Below are 27,683 nucleotides of genomic sequence, written 5' to 3' on the forward strand. Positions count from 1 at the left end.
GACCTATTTCTATTTTTCTCATTTTTATGACAAAATCAGCTGTTAAACTGCCCTTGTAGTACAAGTCAGTTTACTTTTTTACAGGCATAACATCAAGGGCATGGAAATCTTTCCTTTATTGTGTTCTTAAAATCAAAGTGAAGGTTGACAAGCTGGTTATACAAACTCTCTGTCATCCTCTTTGATTTATACTCTTCCATTCGGCAGATTAAATCCAGATTTCATCACCTTAATAACCTCTCTGCCTAGATGTGGAACAGAGTAGTCTACACCAACTCACAGGTTTTCACCGGTTAGGTTGCACTTAATATACTGTATACTGAAAATAAAACTTAAATTCTGTATCCCTATCTTCTCACAATTGCTGTCATGCTTACTATAAAGAGTAACAACTGATTGATGAATGCTCCTCCAAGGTTTGAGATCCAGAAGAGAATTTTACTAGCTTCTTAGTTTTGTATAAATAAAAAGAATTCCCCATAAAAGTGACACTTGGGTGTCAGAATGTAGGTAATTCTAAAAGATGACGCTGAGACAGCTTTTGTCTTTTAGTTAGTTCTGTCTTCTTTAAATATTCCCTTAAGCCTTTCATAAATTTGAAAAACTAGATATTATGGATTCGGAAAGTATTCAGTCCCTTTCACTTTCTAAACACTTTATTGTGTTGTAGCTTTAATTTTTATATGAATAAATTTGAATTTTTTGCCCATCAATCTACACTCAATTACAAAAATGGAAAAGGGAATACATGTTTTATAGAAACATTTTCAGATTTGTCAAAATGCAAAAACTGAAATCTTTCATTTCTGTAAGTATTCAGATCCTTTGCTGTGGCACTTCAAATTGTGGTCAGGTTCATCCTGTTTGCTTTAATTCTCAGTGAAATGTGTCTAGCACTTGACTGGAGTCCATCTGTGGCAAACTGAATTGACTGAACATCATTTAGAAAGGCACACTCTTGTGTATATAAGGTTCCGCAATTCACACAGTATGCCTGAACAGAAAACAAGCCATGAGGTCCAAGGAACTCTCTGTTGGCCTCCATGATACAACTGTGGTGAGGCATAGATCAGGGCTAGAATTTAAAACCATTTTTGCTAATGAAGTTGACCAAGAATCCAGTGGTCACATGAACAGAGCTTCAGAATTCCTCTGCTGAAATGGTAAGACCTGTCATACGAATAGCCATTTCATGAGCACTCCATCAATCAGGCCTTTATGATAGAGTGGCTACCTAGTCAAGTCAAGTGAAGTGACTATATTGTCATACCATTCATACACAGTATTGCTGCATACATTGGTATACAATAATCTTCGCCAGTAACATGGTGCAACAAACGCAAAAACACAGCACAAGTACAAGACAAGTTAAAAACTGTGCTTAGCTGTATAATACTGTACTACGAGGGAAATTCAAAAGGTAAAGGCAATTTGAAAATTACGTGATAACCACAAGCTGACATAATACAACACGTACATGATAGCTTATGGGAAGTTCAAACATGCACAGTGTAGTGCTCTACCATTAGTCAAGTTGAAGCCAAGATCAAATAAATATGGACGCTCTGCTTTGAGATTGCACCATTGTTGAACAATGCTCTATTGTACATTTCTTTGTCAGAGGAAGTGAAAGCTGTTGAAATTCACCAAAGGATATTGGCTCAATACAGAAGTGAAAACAGCATGACTCAACGAAAAGTTTTTGAAAGGTTAGAAATGTTTAAAGCAGCAAGAAAAAACATAACCAACAAAGCTCGATCTGGTCGACCATCTGGATCGCACACACAAGCCCACTTCAACATTCATCAAAAAAGGCTGACGGATCACGTTGTCTGCTGTTGCTGCACATTTGGAAATCTGCAATTGATCTACATGTGTTATTGAGCATTGATGACTTAGGGGTGCTGTAAAATCTGCACAAGATGGGCACTCAAAATGCTTACTGATCTGCATAAGCCAACATCCTTCAGTGATTCAGCAGGTTTCACCTACCTTCTGCCCAAAGAAATCTCTCTTCTACACATTATTCAACAATGGTGCAATCCACAGCAGTTCATTTGACCTAGGCTTCAACAAGACTAATGGCAGAGCGCTGAATTGTGCATGTTCAAACTACCCATAAGCCATCGAGAACATGCTATATGGTACCAGCTTCCATCTGTAGAAGTTATTAATTTTAAAATTGTCTCTACTTTTTTGACTTACCCTTGTATTATACAGTATGTAATAAATAACTAAAAAGCCCTGTGTAAATGAGGAAAAAGGATTCCTTGGTCTAATGAGACAAAAAAATTGAACTCCTTGACCAGAACTTCAAACACCTAATGTAAACCAGGCACTGCTCTTCATCTACCTAATTCCATCCCTACAGCGAAGCATGGAGATGGCTGCATCACAGTGACAGAGACAGGAGGACTGGTTAAAAATAGAGTGAAAGATAAATGTGGCCAAAACCAGAGGGGACCTTTAAGAAAAGCTGCTCCAGAGTGCAGGCTACCACAGACTGAGGTTATGGTTTACCTTTCAGCATGACAATGACCCGAAGCATACAGCCAAGTCAGAGACACCTAAAGATGACATTGTACACATGCTTTTCTCCTAGTCTGATAGATCTTAAGAGGATCTGTATGGACGAATAGGATAAACTGCCCAAATCCATGTGTGCAAAACGTATAGAGACTTATTCAAGATGACTCAAAATTGTAATTGCTGCCAATACTGAATACTTAAATGAATGAGAGATTTCAATTTTGGGTTTTTAATACATTTGTAAACCTTTCTGAACACATATTTTCACTTTGTCTTGGGTTGCTGAGTATAGACTAATGGGCAAAAATGGCAATGTATGCCTTTAAAATTAAATCTTCAGCTCAATAAAGTGTGTAGAATGTGAAAGGATTTGGAAACTTTCTGAATCCGCAGCTGATTGTTTTTTTCTTTTGCATCTTTTACATCAATTACCTCATCAAAATGCTCAATTAGGAGGAGACAAGTAATGAAATACAACCACCTCACTTCCTCTGTTATTTCTTGAGCTGGCTTTCACAAAATTGGGGTCATAAACATTTGTGTTTATTTTATTAATTTATTCTTTCATCTAAATATATAAAAGCAGTGTGCTGGAAATTCTCCTCAGGTTTTCTTCCAAAATATAAATTAATTCAGGGCTTATTCAACTTGAAATCAATTCATTGCCTTTATTTGCAAGGAATATCAAACAACTGAGAGCTTAATATCTTTAGCCTTTCAATAGGAAATTATTTACCAAAAACATAACCTCTGTTCCCCTGGAATGTGTAAACTTACAGCAGAATATTTATTAGTGCCAACAGAGATGTGCTATCAGAAGTGTTTTGCTGCAGCATGAACTCATTTGCCACACCATTTTTGCTCATTTTAGTCGAAATATGTATGTAAAGTTTGCAGCCACAGTTTTCAGTAACTGCTCTTGTTTTGTTCCAACAAAGCTAACACTCTATCATAGATAATGATACTTCAGTCATACAGTCAAAAATCTCAAATTTTAATTAGTTGTCCTCGACTAGAAGAAGCTATGCGGCTTGGTATTTGACATGAGACAATTTATTTGAGTTTGAGGAATATACTGATTGCCAAATGTCCAGCGGCAGAGGAGTTTATTAAATCTTATCACATTTTTATCTTTCCTCTTCATGCTGTGATATATTAATACTTTCACAATGACAAATACGAGAGTTTTTATCAAAATCACAGCAACCGAGCTTTCCTTGAAAGATGTCATTATTGTTAAACCAAGCTAATGGGAGTTTAACTGCAGACATGAGACGGTATTGGCTCTTGGTTAATGAAAAAAGGTTCATAGGCATTGAATCCAAGATTATCACACTCCATGGCTTCCTCTTAAGAAAGATTATATGCAGTAATATTCTGCAGCTGAGAATGTCAGTCTGATGTGTGTGAAGTAAACATAATACAGCAGGGAGAAAATTTAAACAAGTCAAGCTGTTGAAATTATTAACTTATTCCATCATTATACCATATAATAACTTCATCTCTTGAGAAAATAGATATGCTTGCTTGGTATTGTTTCATTATTTACAGTTATAGACCAAACTTGACCATGAATGTGTATGTGTATAGAAACCTTCAACGGCCACTTTCTATCAAGTATCTTGTAGGGCCCATTTTGCCCAATGATCTGCCTGAATGCTTTGAGATATGGTTTGGGTAAGGTGCAACAAAAATTCCATAATGATTTTGATGCTCTGTCACTGGCATCTTGCAGTGCCTGCAGATCTACCAGCCAGACATTCTTGCTGCGAAAATCCCTATCCACTTCATAACTCTAAGGTATTTTTAGAACACACATTTGGTGAGAATGTAGGCCACCAGGGAAAACTAAAGTCAATGACATGTTCAAGAAAAGAACTTGAGGTGAAGCATGCCTAGCAATATGGAGCATACCCATACCTATAGCATACACAAGCATTGTTGCTGACCATCCATCCATTATCCAACCCGCTATATCCCAACTATATGGTCACAGGGGTCTGCTGGAGCCAATCCCAGGCAACACAAGGTGCAAGTCAGGTAACAAACCCTGGGCATATGATCCAAAAAATGGTCAAAATAATCAGAAACAATGCTTATGTATGCAATGACATTCAAATGATGCTCCTTTGGTATAAACTTTGTGCTACGAAAAAATACTCTGTAGCACTACATTACCAACACCATCCTTTACTGTTGATGGAGAGCAGGATGGATACATGGATTTATGTTGAGTATTCCAAATTCTGACCTTACCATCTGCATGCTAGAGCAAAAATCATCAGGCCGGACACTTCTCCATTTTTCAGTTATGCGGTTTCAAGGATCACAAAAACAGTGCAGTTTCATATTCTTGTTCTTAGCTGGAATGAGTGTAACCCAACATACTCTTAAACAGAGTCTGTTGTTCAGTTGTGTGTTCAGATTTGCTATTCTATAAAGAGTATTTGTGTATTTGTGGTCTGAAAATTCTCCTCTGACCACTCACACCTTATTTTCGGTATGTGTGGTAACCTTATTCAAATCCCAGTTCACAAGGGTAATGCCTGCATCTAATATCCTTGTAACTTAGAGATAGAAAAAGGATTTAATTCTTCTTATGTGACATAAAAATTGACTAAAGAGCATCTGGCCATAAACAAAACTATGCTCCAAAACATGTGGAGCAACTAGCCAACAAGGGTGAATTTATTTCACTTTAATAATTTAATGAAATGTGTTTCAGTGGTTCAGAACACTACATTAGAAAACGTACCTAGGCACTGTCTACATGGAGTGCATTCTTCTTCCTAGTGTCTACATGAGGTTTTCTTTCAAATACCAGTTTTCCTCCTACATCTCAAAGATGTGTGTGTATGGTTAGCCTGAGGTTCTAAACAGGTCCAGTTTGAGTAAGAGCGAGTGTCCGTGTAAGTGTCTTCTAGGGTTAGTATGTGCCTTGTACCCAGTTGTGCTGCTTTATGCTCTGGGATGCACAACTATACATTGGACAAATCAGGTGGATGCCTGTTTTGATGTACAATACATAAAATGAGACTTTTAAACTTTTTAATTGGGAGGACCTATAAGTACTCAAAAAAGCCCCTCTCCCCGTTAAGTTTTTTCAATATTGTAATGGGTGGTATTCAGGGTGTTGCGTCCCTGCTGGGATGGAAGGCCCAGGTTGCAAATGAGCAAAAAGAGTAACAAGGTGTTCCCTGCCTTAGCCAGGAGGGTGGCAAAAGATGCCAATGCAGACATAGGCATGCTGGCATCCTGGCAGGGTTGGACAGAAGAACAATACATGGCCGGGAGACCAGTATGAAGGAAAGATGGGGGAAGATAACCTGTTAGGACTACAGCATTCCCCCAATTCATTGGATGGGAGTAGTCTTGGGTCTGGATTCTGACGCAGATGCCTGCAGGGCATGCTGGGACTTGTTATCCAATTGGGCAGCCCTGTTGGGTTCTGTGGTAGCCACAGGGATTAAAGATCCCTACTTTGTAGGGATTCTGTTTGACCCAGGGGTGCTTCCATAGTGGCTGAAGTGCTCCTGGGAACAAGATAAATGAAGCCACTCAACCTCATTCAGGCGAGTTGGGTCAAAGAGTCAGGTGAAAGATGACAAAACTCTCCTGGGAGGAGTGGAGGCGAAGAAAGAGAAAGAATTGTGTTATTTGTGATTTCAAAACCTTTTTGTAAGGTATTTGTACAAATAAACCATTTTTTATACTGGGAGTTGTGTTGGTGAAGTTGTGTCTGGGGTTTAGGGTGCTGCAACACCCTCCACAGGTTACGATATATATTATGATGACAATAAAAATTATGATAGCTTACAGTAGCAAAACTCTCTTATTTCAATTTAATACCCCATTAATATACGTAATGCATTTATACATTTTTAATTTTTTTACATTTAAAAAACTTGCTAGTAACTTCCTTTCATTTGGGATGGTATAAAATAAACTAAGTTTAGTCTGAATACAAGTGCAATAAGTAAACTTATTTAATTTTATTAACTGACTTATGATGTTAACATAGCATTGCTATTGGTTAATATTCTTACACAAGCAGGAACACTAAGAATGAAATTGAACAGCTACTTTGTGGGCAGCTATAAGAAAGGTCCCTGCGGTTAAGGACATGTCTTTGGGGCCAAATGTCTGAACTGAAAATATAGTCACAATGCCTTTGGTAATCATGTGAAGTGAATTAATGAAAACTGAAGAGGCACTCTGAGCAAATTAAATCTATAAATACATTTTCCTTTCTTCCCAAAGCAAGGAAAACAGTTTAGAAAGAAAACTATGGTTTACATGTAGTTAATATTTCCTGTCTATCAGTTTGGGTATATCATAATTGCCAAGTTTGTGTGTTAATGGAACTGCATTTAAAAAAAGTTATAATACTGAATCATTTTGTTTCATGCCTTTTTGTCCTTCACTGTTATACTAAAGACTTGTAAATGATATAGGATAAAAATACATACTTAATTACATTACCTAGGCTTTGATGTCATAAATGTATTATTTAAAATACTTTTTTTTCTTATTGTCTCTATGCATAGCAGTAGATTTGTAATGTCTTACAACTCAGTGTTTCATTCTCTTGCACAGGCTGGGAAATCACAGATTCAAGATCTCTTCACTGACCTTCGAGATGGCAGGCAGCTGTTGGAGCTTCTGGAAGGTTTAGCTGGCCATGAACTAGTGAGTTACATCCAAATTTTATTTGCTTTTTCTGCATATTTTTTTAAAGGTGTTTGATAACTTTTTCATATAAACTGAACTTTGCTTCTTGCAGACTTTAACTGTCATAGAATGTAGAGGCAGCCTCAAACTAAAACAGAAATGTTTGAGAATCATGAAGTAAAACACATTCACACACTCCATATATTGCTCAGATTCACAGATTTAGTACTGCTTTTAGGGAAGAAGAGGCATCCATTTTGCCTTCTAATATTGACTGTTTGCAGCCTTTATATAAATCTTAGAAAATAAGCTTTAAGGCAGTGCAAGAATAATTGAAAAAATGGAGGTTTATTGTAGCAGCTGGAGCAAGCAAATCAGCCAGCACATTGTAATCATCCCTTATACAGGCAGCACAATGGAAAGAATCAAATCAACAGCTCTCAAAAAGACTAAGCACACGTCATCCTCTCCCCAAGCAGCTGCACTGCACCTTTGGATGAGATTTCTATGGATAGCCCAAAGCTATTGTGCTTTGTGTTAAGCCATGTACATTTCTCTGCCTCATGTTGAAGTTGTAAGGCAGCTTCAATTATTAAGCTACGTTTTAAATACCCCTTGTGTAAGTAGGTACTGAAAGTAATCACTAATCAGTATGTTGCTGTGATTTGTGCTTGAAGTTGAATGAGAAAGAAACTGTTCAGTGTTGGGAACTTGTTGTCACTGGACAACAAGATAGATTTTTCCAAGTCTCTAGAAACAGCAATAGAACAGGGGTGGGTAATGTCGGTCCTGGAGAGCTGCAGTGGCTACAGGTTTTCATTCCAACCCAACTGCTCAATCAGAAACCAAACTTTGCCAGGCTCGCACCTTATTTAATTTTATGGCTTGTTAGTCTGCAATGTAAGCTTCTTATATCGTAGATTTTTTCCTCTCCAAAGATATCATCTAAATGTTTTGAAGCCTAAAACAGATCATTTTCAGTCTGTCTCATTTTCTATTACATGTTTTATTAAATCAAACAGTTTATGATGAACACTCACAGATATAAATGAAAGGAAACTGGATGGAGACTCCTGGCTGCTTTGTCATTTACATTTTATTGTTATTTAGAAGCCATTAAAACAATGAATGCAGCTGTTTAAGATTGAAATAAGCAATCGAGAGTGGGGAACCTGAACAAGTGAGTCCACTAAAATGAAGCATCAAAATGTCACTTAAGCAATAAGTGCTTCATTAGCAATAATTGTTTTCTCCTTAAGAAACTGGATTGGAACAAAAATCTGCAGCCACTGCGGCTCTCCAGGACCGACATTGCCACCCCTGCACTAGAACAAGGCAACTAAAGTAGCTGAAACAAAGCAACCAGACTGTCATCTAACAAGTAACAAAATATACAATAGTAGTAGTACTAATAGCAGACATATTGTCACATGTACAGAGTACAGTTCAATCAACATTGCACCATGATAAACTGCTAATAACTGAGTAAAAATGCAAGAAAAATAGCTAATTTAAAATTTGGATATTTTATGGCTTTCCCATTATAGAATACTTGATCCAAATATGTTGCGTCCAGTTCTTATCTGCCAGATTAACTTTTATGATTGTTTGTTGTCTTTGCAGACATATATTTAGCATGAATTCAGAATAGCCACCTACACAGTCTGTAATACTGTGTTAATGGTCAGTCATTTTCAAACCTGCTTAGTCCTGAACAGGGTTTCAGATGTCTGATGGAGCTTTATCTCAGCTAGCATAGAAAGCAAGGTAGGAACCCTGGACAGTGGAACTACAAACTGCCTGTGGTCAAACAATGTCATGCCTCTAAGCTCTAATAATGAGTCACGTACACCAAGAAAAGAAGATGCAAATAAAATCACTAACCAACCTTTCATTATTTTATATTATAATGATATTTCAGTTTTAATCCTTTTTGAAAAAAAAAAAAACAATGGCAAATGAATATAAAAATGAAAACTATTGGAACTTTTAGTTTAACTGGACTATAATGTAGTAATGTGAGAACTTTGGTGCCTTGACCATGCCATGTTAAGTAGAAGGTGAATGATACAAATAGCTTGGCAACAAAACAGTTCGGTGCGTAGTGCGTTCTGTGTTTCATATTTATATCTAATTAGTACTGCTTTATAGTCCTGATTTTAGATCTTGGTAGTATCACTCACTATGTGAAATAAAGCTAGAACTAGCTGAATTCTAGTTAAGAACTCAGCTAATTTTTTGTCTATCTGTTCAATTGGTCTTAATGCCACTTAGACTCCATCTTGGCTAGTTGTGGTCTTGGACTTGTCTTGAGCTCAACAAAGGTGGTTTTGATGACAGCACTGGTATGGAATCAGGCCAATCTTCACATATCCATGTAGAAGAAATGTCCTGTCCCCAACAACACATGCATGCAAGGTTTACTGGTGGTTCAAATTTGGCACCCTATGAGGTTGGAGGTGTACATGAGATGGTGTGGTGAGAACCTGGCACCTTGGCCAGAGTCAGTTCCCGTCCTGTTCCAAATGTTACCTGCATTGCCCCTGGCCCTCAATATAACATAACATCAACAAACTTGTTTAATCTAAAACTGTGTTGCAGTTAGAGTAAAGCCTATACTGGAAATAAAGAACACAAAATAGAAAATAGGTCTTGAAAGGGTGCTAGTGCATCACAGGCTTAAACAGATCTCCACACAAAGGCTATTTTGCACAATTCATACATACATCATCCTGGCCTGAAATTTTCACTTAGGATGATGGAACTGTGAGGCTAAAATAACAGAAAATATGTAAAATACAAAAAAATAATAATTCCAAAATAACAACATAAACACGTCACTACATAACAAGGGCATACTGCTAGATGCATTTTACAGGCCCCCATACCACAGTGCAGTTTCTCAGTTTTTCATGTGAAGAAGACAATGCCGGGTGGCTGCTTGTGTGTGCTTCTGCTTCCGTGGGTGCATCTGGTCAGCATGCATCTGACAATCTAGTAAGTGCACCATCCATTTTGATTCTAATGCAAATCACATTGTTTAGCTACTGAAATATAAATAATAATCAGTCTGTGCAGTAACCTTAAGGAATAGATGTACAGGGCATAGATACAAGACATGATTGTCAGCATTACACAGCTGGTCACAAATTTAAGCCATAAATAACTAAACTTACATTTTGTTTCAAGAAATGTTCATATTGCACTATTTCAATGCTTCATATCATCACACATTAGCTAATCGAAACATGCTACTTAATTGTCATAAATGCTAGATACAGTATGCTGGGACATCAAACTTGCAATGGTATCATTCAAGTTAGCCATATTTAATAGTTTTTGAGCAGTACTAATGTTTCTGCCTACATTTGAGCATATCCTAAGTTCACCACAAGTTTAAGCTAAAACGATAGGATTGTTAATGTATTGCTATTTTTACAATGACTGTGCACAATACTTTGACCTAATGAAGAATGTGGAAAGAAGATGACAGAAATCTTTCTACCATGTTAAAAAAGATCTATAACTAAGGAGCTCAAATGAACTTGAGGATGAACAGCACATTTTCATTAATCTGCTTTTCTTTGGACACTGACACATCATTAATAATATTGCACCAAATGCAGCCAAGATATGAATAACAGAGTGTCCCATTAATGAGAAGCATTTAACATGGTGCTAAATATGCCCCAAACTTGCCAAAATTGTCTCCCATCCTCCTCAATTAAAACTGTCAACCATGGCAGCTATATATATAATATGTTGTGGTGGATTCATCTGAGATGTCCATCACAATAAAACCTTTGAAGAATGACAGACTTCATTGCAGTGGCCCCTATTTTGACCTCAGCAAGGACTTCAGAAAGAGCCATCATAGTCTGAGTTAATGAATACGTTATGCTATTGCAGAAGGGGTTCAGTCATTTATCCAAATCCTTTACAGAGAATTGAATACAATTATACTCAGCTTGGAAAAGACCATTATTCTTTCTTTGGGTACAAATATTTTAGCCAGTACATCTATGCATGTTTTGTTGTTTTAAAAAGTGGTGATGACCTTAGAAGAGGTAAAAGTGCTGTCAAGATATAGTAGTTACTTGGAATTACAGAGAGATGTTATCACTGTTAAGCAGCTACATCTTCAAAGAGCAGATATTTTACCACATATTCAACTAGACACCTGGGCATGACAACGTTTAACCAGAGATTATGTGACATTGTGTCATAACTGGAATTATGAACTTGGAGTTCCAAAGGACAAACAGAGTTCCACAATTCTCCAAAATACCCACTAGGGGTGAAATTTACCATAAAAACCCAGATAGATTTAAGGGCAAAAGATTTATTTTCTTAAAAATGCTTTTCAACAAAAACAAAACTGTTGGAGCACACAAGGCAAAAAGGAGTTGCCTAAAACGATAGGACAATCCAATGCAAGCAAAGTCTCAATACAAGTATCCAAAGAGTGGTCAAAAGGCAGGGCAAACGGATCAAATATCCAATAAACACAATAGTACACTAGAAGCACAAGAAAACCTAAATAGGCTAAAAGTCCAATAATCATGAATGTACAGTAGAAAACACAAGTAAACTAACCAACTCCCTAGCATATTCAAATGAGCTGGCAGGAATGTGGGCAATCCACACCTTTATAGAGTTGAGGGTGGTGGTCATTGGTGATAATGGGCAGGTGGTACCGCCTCTTGAGAACCCACCCGCAAGACACTAGGCACATGAAACAGGTGTAGAAAACGAAGTGGATAATTTTAAAAAAGTAACATTAACTTAAATAAATGACAAAAACAAGGAATTAAACCCCTGGTAGGGGAAGATCCCTGGCTGAAATATAACAGCTGGGTTATGCAAGCAAACTTTTAAGGATGTAGTCAGAAAGTGGCCACTTACCTCAATCAAAAGCATCACTTCAACAGCACAGTCACTATTGAATAACCATAGTATCTCAGACAAATAATGACAAGCTGCAGTTCTAGAATAACATGGACTACTGTTAGTGTTTCTTAACATTCTTTTTTGGTCATCAGCCTGTGATCCTAAACAGAGACTCTCAGTTGCAGATTGGAAAATATTATTGTATAAGTCCATTTTCTAAATATTGTCTTATTCTCTGAAAGATTATTTCATGATGTCCAGGTAAGGATCTTTAGACTACATTATTATTGTGGGCTACTAGATCTGGCATTTCATACTAGACAGAATTTTCAGCCCCACATTCACATCTATAATAAATACCCTAAAAGCAGGCTTTACCAAAATATAGACTATTGTATCAAGCAACTGCCTCTAGCAGAAGCCAAAATGATTTCTTCTAGTCAGTGGAAATATACAGTATACTGTAACAAGACAACAGGCCTACATAATACATAAAAAGTGATCTTGTTGAAAAGTACTTGCAGAGCCACTGATAAAAATGGTTACAGAGGACCTGAGAGATCAATATCTTAGACAGTTGGTATATTATACTGTTGTTGTGTTGCTGGGCATCTAATTCTGCCATTTACAAATACTAGGTTGGAAGTAGCTAGAGCTCTGGATTAGGCCCCAGACCTAAGAATGAATCAAGAGGGCATGAAAGTTAAAGATATTTACAATATTCCAGTGTAATATAACATAACAGGTAACAGACGGTACTATGCTCTATAAAATATAATACATAAACCATACTCATATTAATAATAATAATAATAATAATAAGATTATTATTATTATTATTATTATTATTATTATTATTATCATCAACCTATCTTAACTAACGCTTGAACCCTGACTCTCCTGTAGGATGCTTACCTCTTTCATCTCCATACATCATCTTCTTCTCCTATTCATCCTCTCTAGCCTTTCTTCCTTCCACTCACTGAACCTGTGTCCACCTTATACCTGACTGATCACATCCAATACTTCTGGGTTACCAAGTGGCTATTCAAATCCATGATGACACATTTCAGAAGCTCCCCCAAGTTGCACCTGCTGTTCTTTCATAGACAGACTGTCCTTTGCATTGGCCATGTGGTTTATTTCAGACACTGTACCCTCTCATGGCCAGAAACACATGAACCTTATTTATACTAATAGAATTATCTTGATTTACCCAAGACAGTACTGGTAGTGCACCTGTCAATTGTATCCATGCTTAAATCTCTGACAATATATTTTGAAACAGTGAAATAATACACAGAAATAGAGGAAGCAGCTCTAAATGAGAAACCATTGCAGGTCAATCAAACTATATTCATAGCTGGATGTAGGAGAAGCAATCAGAATTCAAAAGCATGTCCACTGGAAATCCATTACTTTGACAGTGATTGGTTTTATATGTGTGCATTGTACAGCAGCACAGCTACTACAGCACTCATTCTAGAACAATCATTGGTGGTGGACATTTAACCTTCATCTGACCATACAAGATATTGTGAACAAATAAAACCTGTTCTGGATTGATGAGATTACAATGAGGCAGTGTGGTCTAGTGGCTAAAACTTTTAACTACTGAGTATGCTTCAATTGTAAAAAAAAATATATATATACTGTACATTTGATAAATATTCTTTGGAAATAGGCATTATAAATTAATATGACACTTTATGAATGTATGTTTTCTTCAGTTTGCAGCCTTTCAAAGAAGACAGTTTTAATGAGTTAAGCATCAGTAAAAAGATTATTGAATGCAGATTGTGAAAACTGGAGATTTAAAATGCTACTAATGTGACATATGTACATAAACAGGCTGCAGGTGAAGGGCTCACTTCACTTAGGAACTGAAATTATTTTGTAAAAAATGAATGAACCCTTCAGAATAGGTGAAATCCAAATTTAAATCCAAGGACATCTCTGTTATCTGTGTGGAAACACTAAAGCATGCCACTCATCATTTGACTATTATAACATGAAAATGTATAAGTAAATGAGGTGGCAGGGCAATGTAAAGAGACTGGAAATGGTGCACTCAAAATGACCACAAATGACACAGAAATTGGTGTTCTTGTACATGATCCTGCTTTAGTGAAGAGATGTTCAGATTTGTCTGATGTTTTTTCAACATTTTGTTTTTCAATTTTTCCATAACTGGAGAGACTACAACAGTCTACTTAAATATATAAAGTGAGCCTGGGAGGCAAGATAAAGTGCCGAAAAGCAATCATGAGTGACATTATAATTTGTACCCTGCACAAGGAATGAGGAGTGTTTTTAGTAGGCTAAGTTCATAGGAGAAAATGATCATTCTCATTTACATAGAAAAAATACCAATATTAAAACAGTCAAGTACTGTTACAACAAAAATAGCCAAAAACAGAGGCAGAAATTCAACTTTAAATTACCAAGGTGTTTTAAAACTGGTATGGCAAAACATGAAAAATGTCATGTCTAATACTGAGAAGGAAGCATTTTACAGCTTACAGAAATTGAGAGAAACAATAATAGCAATGTAAAAATATGTAGGAAACAATCCTAACATGGAAATCAGAAGTGATTGTGTAATTCAAACAAGGCAGTGGTATAACTGGAATATAATGGGCCATGGTGCAAAAAATAAGGTACTTCTCACTCTTGTGAAAAAAAAAATAATCCAATTAAAAATGGGCCATATGTCAAGAAAATAAGCTACATGAAAGGCCAGCAGTTATAAATAAACTTTATGGACTTTTGGAAATGATTACAACCTTTTCATTTTGCTTCCAAGTAGGCAAACATAGTAATAATAAAGACTTGCAAAACAACACCACCATGAACCTCCCAGTCTCATGGGTTCTGATGCAACTGCCTCCTTTCACTCCCTACAGTTATGTTTCTAATGTCAGGTCATATCTATGTAGATAAACAGCTATTTGTTTGGAAGTAAATTCAATCTACGTGGTAGGAACACTTAAAGTCTGCATAAAGTCAAAACATTAACAAGGACAAGTCTTAACAAAATGATGTATTTTTAGAAGATATTAGTGCTATCACAAACTCCACAAAGAGCCATAGCAAGGTTTGGGGCAACCACCCGTATATTTGGTTTCCTGGCTGCAAATTTCCAGTAAATGATAGCACTGATGTGCACAAACTAGAGTCCAAAACAGAACTTAGGGAATAGGGAAAAGGTGGAGGCTTTTAAAGGTCAGGGCAGGAAGTGACGTCAAAGTGGCAGGGATCAGAAAGGACCTCAGCCGTAGGCTCAAGCCTGGACATGACATCAAGGGGGCTGGAGCCAGCAAGGCCTTCCTCTATAGGTCCGGACCCAGAAGTGACGTCAACAGGGCCAGGTGGAACTTCCCGTGAATGGTCTGCAGGAAAGTGAGAAAAAGAGTCAGTGCACTCTGCCTCATCCTGGTCAGAATCGGAATTACCCTCATTCAAGCCCTTCAGCTGCCTCCCATGCGCACGTGTATGACAGTGCTTATCTGAGGTATAGGCAGTCTCTTTGTGTTCTCTCAAGATGTATCATAAATACTGTATTGTACTGTTTTTAGCAAAAACTATGGCAAGCCAAATTATCATTCAGAGATATCTTTAAAACATTTAAAGATATCTTTAAAACATACGCCATGATGCATATGGGATTGCAGTTAACCAGGAATGTAAGTATTGCCAGCAGATCGTCTGTCCAATTTTTTATATGTTTAAAGAAAACGAAACATGAGTAACATGAAATTTATCCATTCTCCTGCTGTGAAAGTTATTATGTTATACTAGCATGTGAACAATATGAGGGTAAATTCAAAAGTACAGGCAGTTTGAAAATTATGTGGTAATCGCAATTGATAGAAGCTGATGCAATACAACACCTTCCTGATGACTTATGGGTAGTTTTAACAAAGATAGCACAGCACTTTTCCATTAGTCTGGTTAAAGCCAAAGTCAAATGAGCATATATGCTCTGGTGCAGGGTTGTACCATTGTTGAACAACACACCATAGTGAGATGTCTGGGCAGAGGGAGTGTATATTGTTATTTTCATAGAACATACAGTACATTTTCACCAACATTTTTGTTCATCTACAAGTGTTCAACGGAGAAACAAATGAGCAATTAATTTAACTAATATGCCATTTAAAAGTTGTGGTAAACATAGGAAGAACTTGCAAAACCTTCTGGAAAAATATGGGTCTCAAGCTTGATATGCTTATTTTACAGGGGCATTTATAATTTTCTATCTATACATTACAAGGGTCTGCTGCGTAGGAGATGACTAGGAGCAAAAGGAATCATCAATATGCATGAATAATAGTTTGTCAAGCTAATTTTTCATTACATTGTTAAGGTGAAACCAAAGCATAAACCACCAGGGAATGGAGTGCCAATCAATTACAGGGTAAACTTACACACATCAGGACATGAGTCACTATATAACCTAACATAAATGTCTTTGTGATGTACAAAAAATGGGAATATCTAGAATAAACCCAAGGGAGAGCATAAAAACTGCATATAGACAGTTTGAGGTTTAGATTCCTGGAGCTATAATGTACCAAAGACCACAACAGTACTTTAAGTGTGATGCAGACAACTAGAATGGAGCACCAGGTACAGTCCTAGCAGTTCAAGTAAGTATGTTTGTCTCCACCATGATATTCACACACACACTTCCAAACTGCGTTAATAAGATGTCACTAGTCAACCTTCTGAATCAAAGTGTTAAGTGCGCTAGAATAGTCAAACGCTTTAACCAATCAGAGTGCCAGCAGTGGTTTTGCGACCCCCTTCACTGAACTTCACAGAGTAGCATGGGATAGCACAGGACCAAAGAATAATTGCATTAAGCGCCAATTTACTCCTGCTCATGATTGGGAAAGCAAAAATTGTCTTTTAATTTTAATTTGGAATTCTTCACAGTTTTTCCATTATAAAGGAACATTTGCATTTTATTCAGAATAAACCCAAGGTTGTCTGCTTTGTAAAGCCACCATGACTGATATGAAGTAAATTAGGGTTGTAATTTTCACTTGAAGCAAGGTTGTATATTAATATAGCTAAACCAAGCCATTCAAATAGCAGATGTATTGACACAGCCGTGACTTTTGCTGTCACAGGATATGACTTGTGGTTAAACCTGCAGGATATGTGTATAAAGTGCTGTGTACAACAGCATGCCAAATGCAATGTCTGCATAATTTACATTATTGATAACTTTCAGGTTTAAAACATAGGAATATGAAACTTTAATTTTAAGAATAAGTCATGTCTAAATTGGGGCTGATACACTGGATTTTTCCTACAGTATATATAGTATGGAGGGGATTTGCTTTGTTCTGATCATTTATTAAAATTGGTCTTGGGTTCTAATTCTATTTGTGTCAATTCATAGCATCATGATGTACTGGCATTCTTTAACCAAAAGTGAAAAAATATTAAACCTGTCTCAACTGTTTTCCTTACTAATTCAAAATTAATGTTATTCAAAAATAACGTAAATCATTACTGATAGAGGTTTTATATAATGCTGATTACAAAATAATATACTATAGATTTTTCTGAAGGACGAACCATCATAAATCTACCTGCTACACTAACATGGCATTATTGTTTAAAGGTGGGAGGGTCAGACTGCCGAGGTTGCCTGACAGAAGGAGTCCTACACATGCTAATGTGGTAACATTGAGGATACTCGGCAAAAGAACACTCTGTGGGTATAAGGACAACAGAAAGAGGCAACAGTACAGAATATAGCAAGGGATGTGGCCTGGGAGGAGGTATACAGTGTTACTCCAAGTGATCCATAAATTGTCAGGAATATTTAGTCTCTTTTAGGAAAAAGAAACAGAGACAAAGCAAGAGAGAATGAGGCTATGGAGAGTTGCAAATTAGGGGCCACAAAACTTGCTGGTCACCAAGAAGTAGCAAAATGTCATTCCTTATAAGTATAGGAAACAAGTTGCCTGAAGGGAAGAGTGACCTGGCCCTTCAAGAGCAACAGAATGTTAAGTGAATGCTAAGGGGGGTGGAGCGACACAAGGAACTCTATATAGATAGAGTTGTAGTGTAGTCTCCCTATAAAAGAAGTAAAGCCACTCCTCATCATGGAAGTAATTATCAGACACCAGCAGTTTTCCTCCTGGCAGAGACAGTGTTACGTCTAAAGAGGGGTGTTTACAGCAGTGGCTCAGCTTGTGTGAGGAAGAGGCCATAGTCCACAATCCAAATATCTCTGTCTGCCTGTCTGCCGGCCGGCCTGCCTGCCTGTCTGTCTGTCTGTCTGTCTGTCTGTCTGTCTGTCTGTCTGTCTGTCTGTCTATCTATCTATCTGAAGAGAGTCTTTGAGTAACATAACAATCATCTTGGGCCGTAACATATTTTGAATTCTAATGTAGCGTGCAAAGTAAAAATGTCCAAGGACCAGATAAAGTAAATCGACCTTGAGTTTAACACCTTTGTCCTAGTGCAAAAAATGTTCAAATCTGTAATATAATAAAGACTTTATTCAGCACAAGTACTGTGAGACTTGCCCGGACACCATCAGTCGGAAACCACATCTTCATCCAAAGACACACGTTTATTAATCACACGAATACAGTCCAAAACACCACACAATGCACTCAGCAATACATTTCCCCAATAAACCTTCTTTTCACAGTCTTTAGCCGCCCCTACTCTTCTCCTGGGAGCTTTGTCCAGCTCCCACTCCCGACTCTAGCTCCCTGGCTGTTAGGAGGCGGCGCCTTATATTCCCGCCCAGATGTGCTCCAGGTGGCTGGTGATGCACTTCCGGCAGCACTTCCTCCGCCGTCTTGCCAAGTGTGGCGAAAGTAATGTTCTCCTGGGTTCTTGGAGGCTTAAGAAAGCCCCTGGCGGTGGCCTCGAGTCCCAATGAGTTGGAAAGTCTCTCCTCCACTCCCGTGGTCCTCTCCTGCTCCAGGGCGGTTTTGCCCTCCTGACCTGGAAGCTCTTAATGTCTCCTTCCGGTCCCTCTAGGCATCCCAGCCAGGTAAGAAACCCAGACATCTGTGACAGTGCCCCATCGCCAGCGAAGAACCGTCCTTTGTAGCGGCCTGTCCCGCGAATGTATAACTTAGACAAAGCGGGCATAATGATTTGTCTCCCAGGGCCTGGACCTATAAAAAACAAAAGAGACACCGGGCGGAGTCGTTGCCCTGATGCCATTTTCTGGCTTTTTTCTTTCTTAAGTAGGGCCAACGCTACCCCCTCTGACCAGCACCCTGGTCTCCAAAATCTCGGCCACCGCTCCAAAATTGTTCACTCCCCTTCAATGGGTTACTTATTGGAACCACCCTCGCTGATTTTAAAGCTCCCTTCTGCCCTTGCAGGGAGCGGCCTGTCACGCTATGTGAGCTCACAGGCTCACGTCTCACTCTGTGGGAAGGACCAGCTTTCCTCCTCTGATTCTTCCTTTTCCTCTGGGGCCTTCCGATGGCTTGGGTCTTCCTATGGGAAAGGAAAAGACCCCTTGCCGTCTGTGCCCTGGCAGAATGACGCGAGACTGATGCTGGCTCCAACGGTAGAGCACTAAGATCCACGGCAATCGTCAGCTGGCGTCTTGGCTCCACCCCTTCCAAGCGATCAGCTCTTCGCGTTGCTTCCACTGTTGTAGAAGTGGCTACTCATTCTCCGGAATTATGTAATTCTGGGAAACATTTCCTCGCTTCTCCTTTTTGCTTTACGGTATCGGTTTTACTTACCTTTACCGCCACAAACCCCTGGCCAAAGCTTCCAGTGTCGCGCCTTTCCGCTTTGTGACGTCCCATCTGACGTGACACGACCGCCTTCCCTTTCAGCTCGTCTATGCGGACTCGGAGGTCATGTTCAACATGCTTTGCTCTGCATTAATCAAAGCATCTTGTCCGATTCTTCTCGATCTGCAGGTAGAATTACACCATTAGCCAGTGGTGGACTTACCTTAAAATCGGTCCTACTCACCAGCTTTGCATCTTGGAGCTTTCTTCTGGCATTCCTCGGACCCTCCCCTCGCTCGAGATGGACGTTCACCTGCTCCGTCGTCAACCAATCACCTACGGGAGCACGGCACACACCGTCCAATCCCTTGCCTGTCACAGGGAGGGACTTCCGGTCTACGGCCATCTTGCTTCTCCTCCTGAGGGGTCTGCGGGACTCGCTGCTATCCTTCTGCCTCAGCTGCTGGAGATGTGGCTCCCACTCCCGACTCTAGCATCCCGACTGTTAGGCAGCGGCACCTTATATTCCCTCCCGGATGTGCTCCAGGTGGCTGGTGACGCACTTCCGGCAACACTTCCTGGCGTGGCGGAAGTGCTGCTCTTTGCCCCGGAAGCACTCCGGGCACCCCTGACAGTTCCGTCGCCATCTTGCCAAGTGTGTCAGAAGTAAAGTTCTCCCGGGTTCTAAGAGGCTTAAGACGTCCCCTGGCGGTGGCCACGGGTCCCAATGAGTTGGAAAGTCTCTCCTCCTCTACCGTGGTCCTCTCCTGCTCCAGGGCGGTTGTGTCCTCCTGACCCGGAAGCTCTTAATGTCTCCTTCTGCTCATTCTTGGCATCCCAGCCAGGTAAGAACCCCAGACATCTGTGACAGTACATAAATAACATACCATACCATTTTCTAAGCCCCCTTAATCCTAAGCAGGGTCGAACAGAGCTGGAGCCTATCCCAGCAATAATAGGGCTGAAGACAATCCCTGCACAAGGCACTAGTCCATCGCATTATGTACACACATACACACACACACACACACAAATATACTATGATCAATTTAGCATAGCCAACCCACCTAACCTGCAAGTCTTTGGTCTATTGGAGGAAACCAGAGCATATGAAGGAAAACCACATCAACATGGAAAACATGCAGGGGGTTGGGACTTAGGATGTGAACCCTGGTTTCCTTACTGCATCAGCACTACCACTATGCTACCCATATATAAAATACCATATTTTGTTTTTTAAATCTAAGTATGTATAAAATTGCTGCATGCTGAATATAGAACATTGTAGAAGAGAAGCTCTGTCCCTCAGCCATACAGCTGGATTTGGAATTTGATCAGGGGAGTCTGATAGGTGTTTGCAATATTCCCTCATCTGTGTTTTCTTTACTAGACTTCCTTCTGCCTTATGTGATTGGGTTAGTGAAGGCACACATACAATATCTGGCATTGGCAAATAGTAATGGAAGATGCTATTTGGGTCAGACTGCACATGAGTGTGCAGCTGCACAGGTTTTACAGCTGTAACTGGGGTTTAGGAAGCTACTGAATGCCAACTGGCCATTCTAATCCACAGTCTCCGGCCGCAGTAATCTCATTCAATTACAATATAAAGCATAAATTTGTGATATTCATTTCTTGCAATAGAGAGCAGCCAGAAGAGACTTAAGCTGAAAATCTGAATTGCGTAAATGATGTACAACATAGTCTTCATGGATAAATGATATGCATCTGCTGCTGTCAGATGGGAAATCTTCATGCTTTAAGTGCTGCAACATGACACACCAATCTTTAAACTATTCCTCCGTATTTTATTTTTTAGTCAAACTGTCCAGGCAGTTAGACAAACATTTTTTGCTTATTTTAAGATTGATATCAGAGGTTATTTATATAAAGCATTACCATGCCTGCAATGATATTCTGCCTGGTTTTGTTACAATCCCATCAGTCATTGGTATAATCTTTGGCCATTAGATAGTGGACACCATGTTTTCTTAGTAACGTATATTAACCTTTGGACCTGTGGTCCTGCATGCTAAATAGTTTACCCTGGAGCAAAGACTGCAAGGGAAACCTTAGAAGGCTAAGTGCATGAGGTAAAGCAAGAGGGCTAACAACACAATGCACATTCTTTTCTTGACACACATTCTATACTTTGTCTTCTTTTTGCAAACATTTTCAAGCAGGATGAAAATAAATCACACTTTCAATAGTCGAACAGAGCCTTGTTAACTAATAAGTAGTGAGAGATAGGCTTGTCATAAAGGAATAGACTTGTTCAGTTTTCTGCAAAAGTGGCAGAAAATGCATGTTTAATGACAATGATTTCTTTATTTTTATAATATCATATTGCATCTGAACAGCATTAGGAAATGCACCATTGTTCAAAATTTCTTTTTGCAGCAGAATAGAGAGTACCTTTAAATGATTTTAGTATAAATCTTTAATTACAGGGTACTGCAGGGGAAAATACTTTAAAATTTTTGATAAGTAATACAAATTACATTTGAGCAAATTATGTTTTAAAATGTGAAGATTCAAATCCCACTTCCGAGCTCAGTGTGTATCTCTGAGGATGTCATTTATACTGGCCTGCAAGGCACATAAAACATTGTACAGTACACCTTTGTACACCATAATTTGCATATAAATGTTTTGGCATTGTGTTCAACATGAAATTCACCACCATATTCAAAATCACTTATTAAGGTAAATAAGAAATGCTCTTCATAACATGGACCAGCATAGCTTTGCCTGAGACAAAAAAAAAAACAATGAATAAAAGACAGTGTTGGTGTTTGAGCTTGTGATCCAAAATGTGTGTGATTTTGAGCATATTGTTTGTAGTGGCCACCACAATAAAAATGAAAATTATAATATATTTTTGGATTAATAGACAAATGGGGAAACAAAAAAGAAAATTAATAAACAGTCCAGATGACAGTGTGCTTTCACATCACTTGAGAACAAATAAAAGTATTACTTATCGAAATAGAAATGATTAACAAAACCGTAAACCAGATGTGTTAATCTTTAGTCCTGGTGGAGCTGCAAGTTTCAAGTAAATTAACCCAATTGCTTGATTAGAAGCCATTCTATACTGATAATGGAACTTGTAATTTAATTTGCAGCTTGTTATTGTGTTCATTCTGCAATGTCAGGTCATTCTTAAAGTTGTAGATTTCTCTTTTCTGAGCATATCATCCAAACGATTTGAGAACCAGAGTGTGTTAACATATAACGTGTCTAGTAGATGATTATCAGAAGTGCAAATATAGTCAGGGAAAGAAAAGGGTCAAAACCAAATATCAAAGTAAAATTGGACGCCAAAAATCAACAAAATACAACATAGACAAATACTCAAAAGTCAAAACCAGAAGTACAATCATAGCACCAGTACCTAGAAGCTAACTACATTACTAGATTTTTTTAAACATAGAATATCCACTTAGCAATAACGGATAATATGATTGCTGCAATATTTATTTACTTCTGTGATGCCACTAGTGCAATAATCACAGTCACGTGACTCTGCCATAAATAAATCAAAATGGGAATGAAAATAACATTTGTCAGACTAAATCAAGATAAAAAATAAATCTTAGAAGTGGAAAATCAAAAAAAAAACATATAAAAACACATTGAAAAAATCACACAGAGCAGACTAGTAATTCTTAGTTCTTCGCCGCTTGAACCTTTTTTTCTCTTCCATTCCAAATATATTAAAATAAATATTTCATCCATCCATTCATTATCCAACCTGCCATATCCTAACTAAAGGTTCACGGGGGTCTGCTGGGGCTAATCCCAGCCAACACAAGGCAGGAAACAAACCCCGGGCAGGGCACCAGCCCACTGCAGCAAATATTTCATGATGAACACAAAGAAGTACTTGGGACTAAATTAGATGGCGAGCCAGCTCCTTTGTAATTTTCATTACATTTTTTATTGGCAACTGATTAAGTAACAAAGAAGTCATTAAAACAGAGAAGGCAGTTGCTTAAGACTAAAAGAAGCTTTTAAAGGTTAGGAATCATAATAAGTGAGCAATCCAGAATAAGGACCAAATACTGTATGTTGTTTAAGCAGTAATTGCTTCAATTGACTTTTGATCATGAAATTTGGAAGGAACAGAAACCTGCTGCAACGGCAACCTCCCAGGTCTGAGTCTAATGTTGCATTCTGTTTAAACTGGGAAAATGGAATTTCTGACTTCATAGTCTGAATTTTCAGCTGGAACGCTCCCAAAAGTCGAATTTCCTACTCAGAAACTTGGGGCTGGTCTGTCAATTCTGAGTTTGTCCAACTTAAGAGTCTGACATTAGCCCAAATTGGCGACATACACTGCTAACATTAGTGAAAGCTGCAGTATTATATTTTTTATTAGCAGTTTTGACTATTTGTGTCTTATTAAATCAATTGTACACACAGTACTGTTCAACTTCTAATTGTGGACATGTTGCTACAGTGTTTGGATGTGCAAAATACTAAGTAAAGCATTGTTCAGTAGTTGTTTGTATTCCGAAAGCACAAGCACAACAAGCATTTTCCTAGAGGCACCGTATTGTTTTTTCGAATGTCTTACTGGAAGACTCTCATCTCAGGTGTGATTCCCAGCTCCATCAGTTGACTTGGACTGCAATATAAACATTCACATTGTAAACCAAAGCACTAGTGCTTGTTGAAGGATTGGTTTCTATTTTGCTGTTGGAATAGTCCTTCAGTGACAGTGAAATAAATTGATTATTTCAATTTAAATTTGTTTATGCTTTACCAGCCAAACCTACAGGTGACCCATCAAAAATGCTGGTAGACATAAAAATAGATAATGCTGGTGATCTCCTGAAAATAAGAGAAATTAAAAAGTGCAGTAGAAGTAGCACAGATGAGCTTTTTTTTAATCAATGGATGCATGCTTTTCTTATTCTTTTACCTTCCTGCACAAACAATTTGGACCATGTTTATTAAGTGACTGTATAATCAAATGTTTGCATAATTCCAACTCCAATTTGAAAATTTTGTACAATTTTTCAATTTGAATATGACTGTATAATTTAAAAACCAACCGATGTCAGCCCGTTAATTTACATGCATAAATGTTAGCTCATAGATGGTATTCACATTTCATTTCTAGTAGTATTACACAAAGTATAAAGTATAAGGGCAGACGATGACCATAAATCTCCCCTAAGCACATTTATCTTGAATAAAAAGGTCAGAAAAATAAATAGTACAAAACACTGAAAAAAGGTTTGCTATTTGCACCTTTTCATTTTAAGCACTTCTATTGACCTTGTGCACTAAAAATTCCCTTTCTTAAGCTGGTTTTCTTAACTTTGAAGTTCATAGTATAAAGGGCATGTGCCACTCATACTAAAATCTCCATCTCTCCCACAATTTGTTGTTGATCACTGAGAAAACTGAATTTGGAAACTGAAACAGTTTATTTATCTGTTGGTTCATGTTTACATCTTTCCTTGCTATTTATTATAAATTTAATCTGCGTTCAGTTGCCTTCTTTTTTCATTGTGCTTTGTTTAAGACACTATATAAATTAAATGTTAACTGACTGATACCAATATTATAAAGAAAATTACTATTTGCTTTATTTTCTGTTTTGTTTTGAAAATTGAAAGTTTGAATTGCTATCTTAATATTTATGAATTTGAGAAAATATCTTTTTAATCTGCTGTAAAGTGATTTTAATGTGTCCATTTTACACTATATATTATTTTATAAAGCTATTTAGTTTTAATTTTTTTTAAAATAATTATCTTTTTCTTTTCTATTATTATTTTTAACAATAAAACTTACCGTATATACTTGAGTAATAAGCCGACCCGAATATAAACCAAGGTACCCAATTTTACCTACAAAAAGTGGAAAAACTTATTGACTTGAGTATTTGCCTAGGGTGGAAAATGCAGCAGCTACTGGTAAGTTTCAGTAATCAAAATAAATACCAATAAAATTACCATACATTAATTGAGGCATCAGCTCATTAATTGAGCACACAGCCCGGAATGAATCTCACAGAGGCTGCACAGCACCACACAGAGCCTGCAGCAGTACTTCTACCGCCCGCAGACCAAACCAGGTACAGCAGAACCGCGGGTCACGACCATAATTCATTCCAAAACTCTGGTCATAACCCGATTTGATCTTGACCCGAAGTAACTTCCCCAAAAGGATTGTATGTAAATACAATTAATCCATTCCAGTCAGTACAAACTATATGTAAATATATATATTTTTAAAGATTTTAATATAGTTAATTACACCATAGAATGCACAGCGTAATAGTAAACTAAATGTAAAAACATTGAATAACACTGAGAAAACCTTGAATAACAGAGAAAACTAACACTGCAAGAGTTAGTGCTATAGCGCTATGAACCACTCGCTAAAAACACTTTTTTAGTAAGTTTTAAGCACAGGGAAAAAAATGAACATTTGAAAAATCCATAATTTAATAAACTACCAAGGAAAGTAACATTGCAACAATGCATGCTACGAACCGATCGCTGTAAACAGAAGTGAAGAGGAGGTTAAAATCCAATAGAAAAATATTCATTAAATATAATGTGGTTAAAACAATCTTCGAATCTGTCTCTTTAAAAACAAGCCCCGGTGCATTCTTTAACTGCCTTCTTGGCCTTATGCGGCCAGCCCTCTCTCTCTCTCTCTCGCTCACTCGCTCTCTTGTGTGTGTGTCTCTCTCTCTCTCTCGTGTGTGTGTGTCTCTTGCATGCGTGTGTGCATGTGTGTGTCTCTCTCTGTGTGCGTGTGTCTCTCTGTGCCTCGTGTGTGTGTCTCTGTCTTGCGTGTGTCGCTCTCTCGCTTTCTCTCTCTCTAGCTGCACAGGGAATGCACAGGGAGAGACTGAACACGTGCAAGTTGGCGGGGGCAGCGGGACCTGACTTGAATATAAGCCGAGGGTGACGTTTTTCAGCACATTTTGGGTGCTGAAAAACTCAGTTTATATTCAAGTATATACGGTAACTGTTTTATTTCCTGTATATGCTGAATAAATTATTCATATTTGCCTGTTTTGTTGGCATAGTAATTTTAATTGTAAGTGGATACAATGGGTGCAGCCAAGAAAACATCAAATCCAGACATCATCCATTATAGCATAAAAGGGATCACAACTAATTCATATGCAAAACTATATCATTTCAACTAGGTATCAAGAGTGTGCAGGGTTGCTAGATTTGACAGGCGCTTTACAGCCCAATCACAGTCAAAGTCCTACCTAATCCAACAATATCTATCCCAGTATTGGTTAATTTATTTCAACTATGCAAAATGCCATCCAACACCCCCCCCCTCCCCCACTTGCAAACATCTGTGAATGTCACTCCACTGATTGGTCAATTGGTAGTTACTTTGCATAAGTTGGTGTGGCCTTATCATTACATTCTAGTTGGTCTACCAGAGGGTACATGCTGCAGCAAAAAGCCTTCAAATATATTTCTTTAAATAAACATGGTGTATGGTAGGAAAAAAATATGTGATGAGAGCACATCTACTTTGTAGTTATGTTAACATGAAATTAGAGAAGGGCTGCTTCAGGGTATATGTGAAAAGTAAAAAAGTTAAAGGTTTTTTCCATATTTAAAAGAAAACAAGGTAAACAACACAATATGTCTGGTGTATAGCCTTCATCAGGTGTGTCCCTGTGATGTTCTGTCTCTTACCTTCTTCCCCTTTCAGTGTAGTTATAATCGTTTTTCCTTAAAAGAAAGTTACTCACATAACCCAAGCAAAATAATTACAGACATCATAATAAAATAGATTTTGCTTACACAAGAAACATGGTTTTAATAGCATATGCTACCAAAATCATAAATGTATTTA

General features: G+C 37.9%; 1 protein-coding gene across 12 annotated transcripts in view; it reads left to right on the forward strand.

Annotated features, from left to right (window-relative positions):
- Positions 1-27,683, forward strand: part of dmd (dystrophin) — a 2,654,580-nt gene that overhangs the window by 674,578 nt on the left and 1,952,319 nt on the right. For all 12 annotated transcript variants that reach the window (XM_039745194.1, XM_039745193.1, XM_039745197.1 and 9 more), the window contains exon 3: positions 7,126-7,218. In XM_039745194.1, coding sequence (XP_039601128.1) covers positions 7,126-7,218 — 93 coding nt within the window. The remainder of the gene's footprint in view (positions 1-7,125; positions 7,219-27,683) is intronic.

This window comes from Polypterus senegalus, chromosome 2 (genome assembly GCF_016835505.1).
Source record: "Polypterus senegalus isolate Bchr_013 chromosome 2, ASM1683550v1, whole genome shotgun sequence".
Classification (NCBI taxonomy): Eukaryota; Metazoa; Chordata; class Cladistia; order Polypteriformes; family Polypteridae; genus Polypterus; species Polypterus senegalus.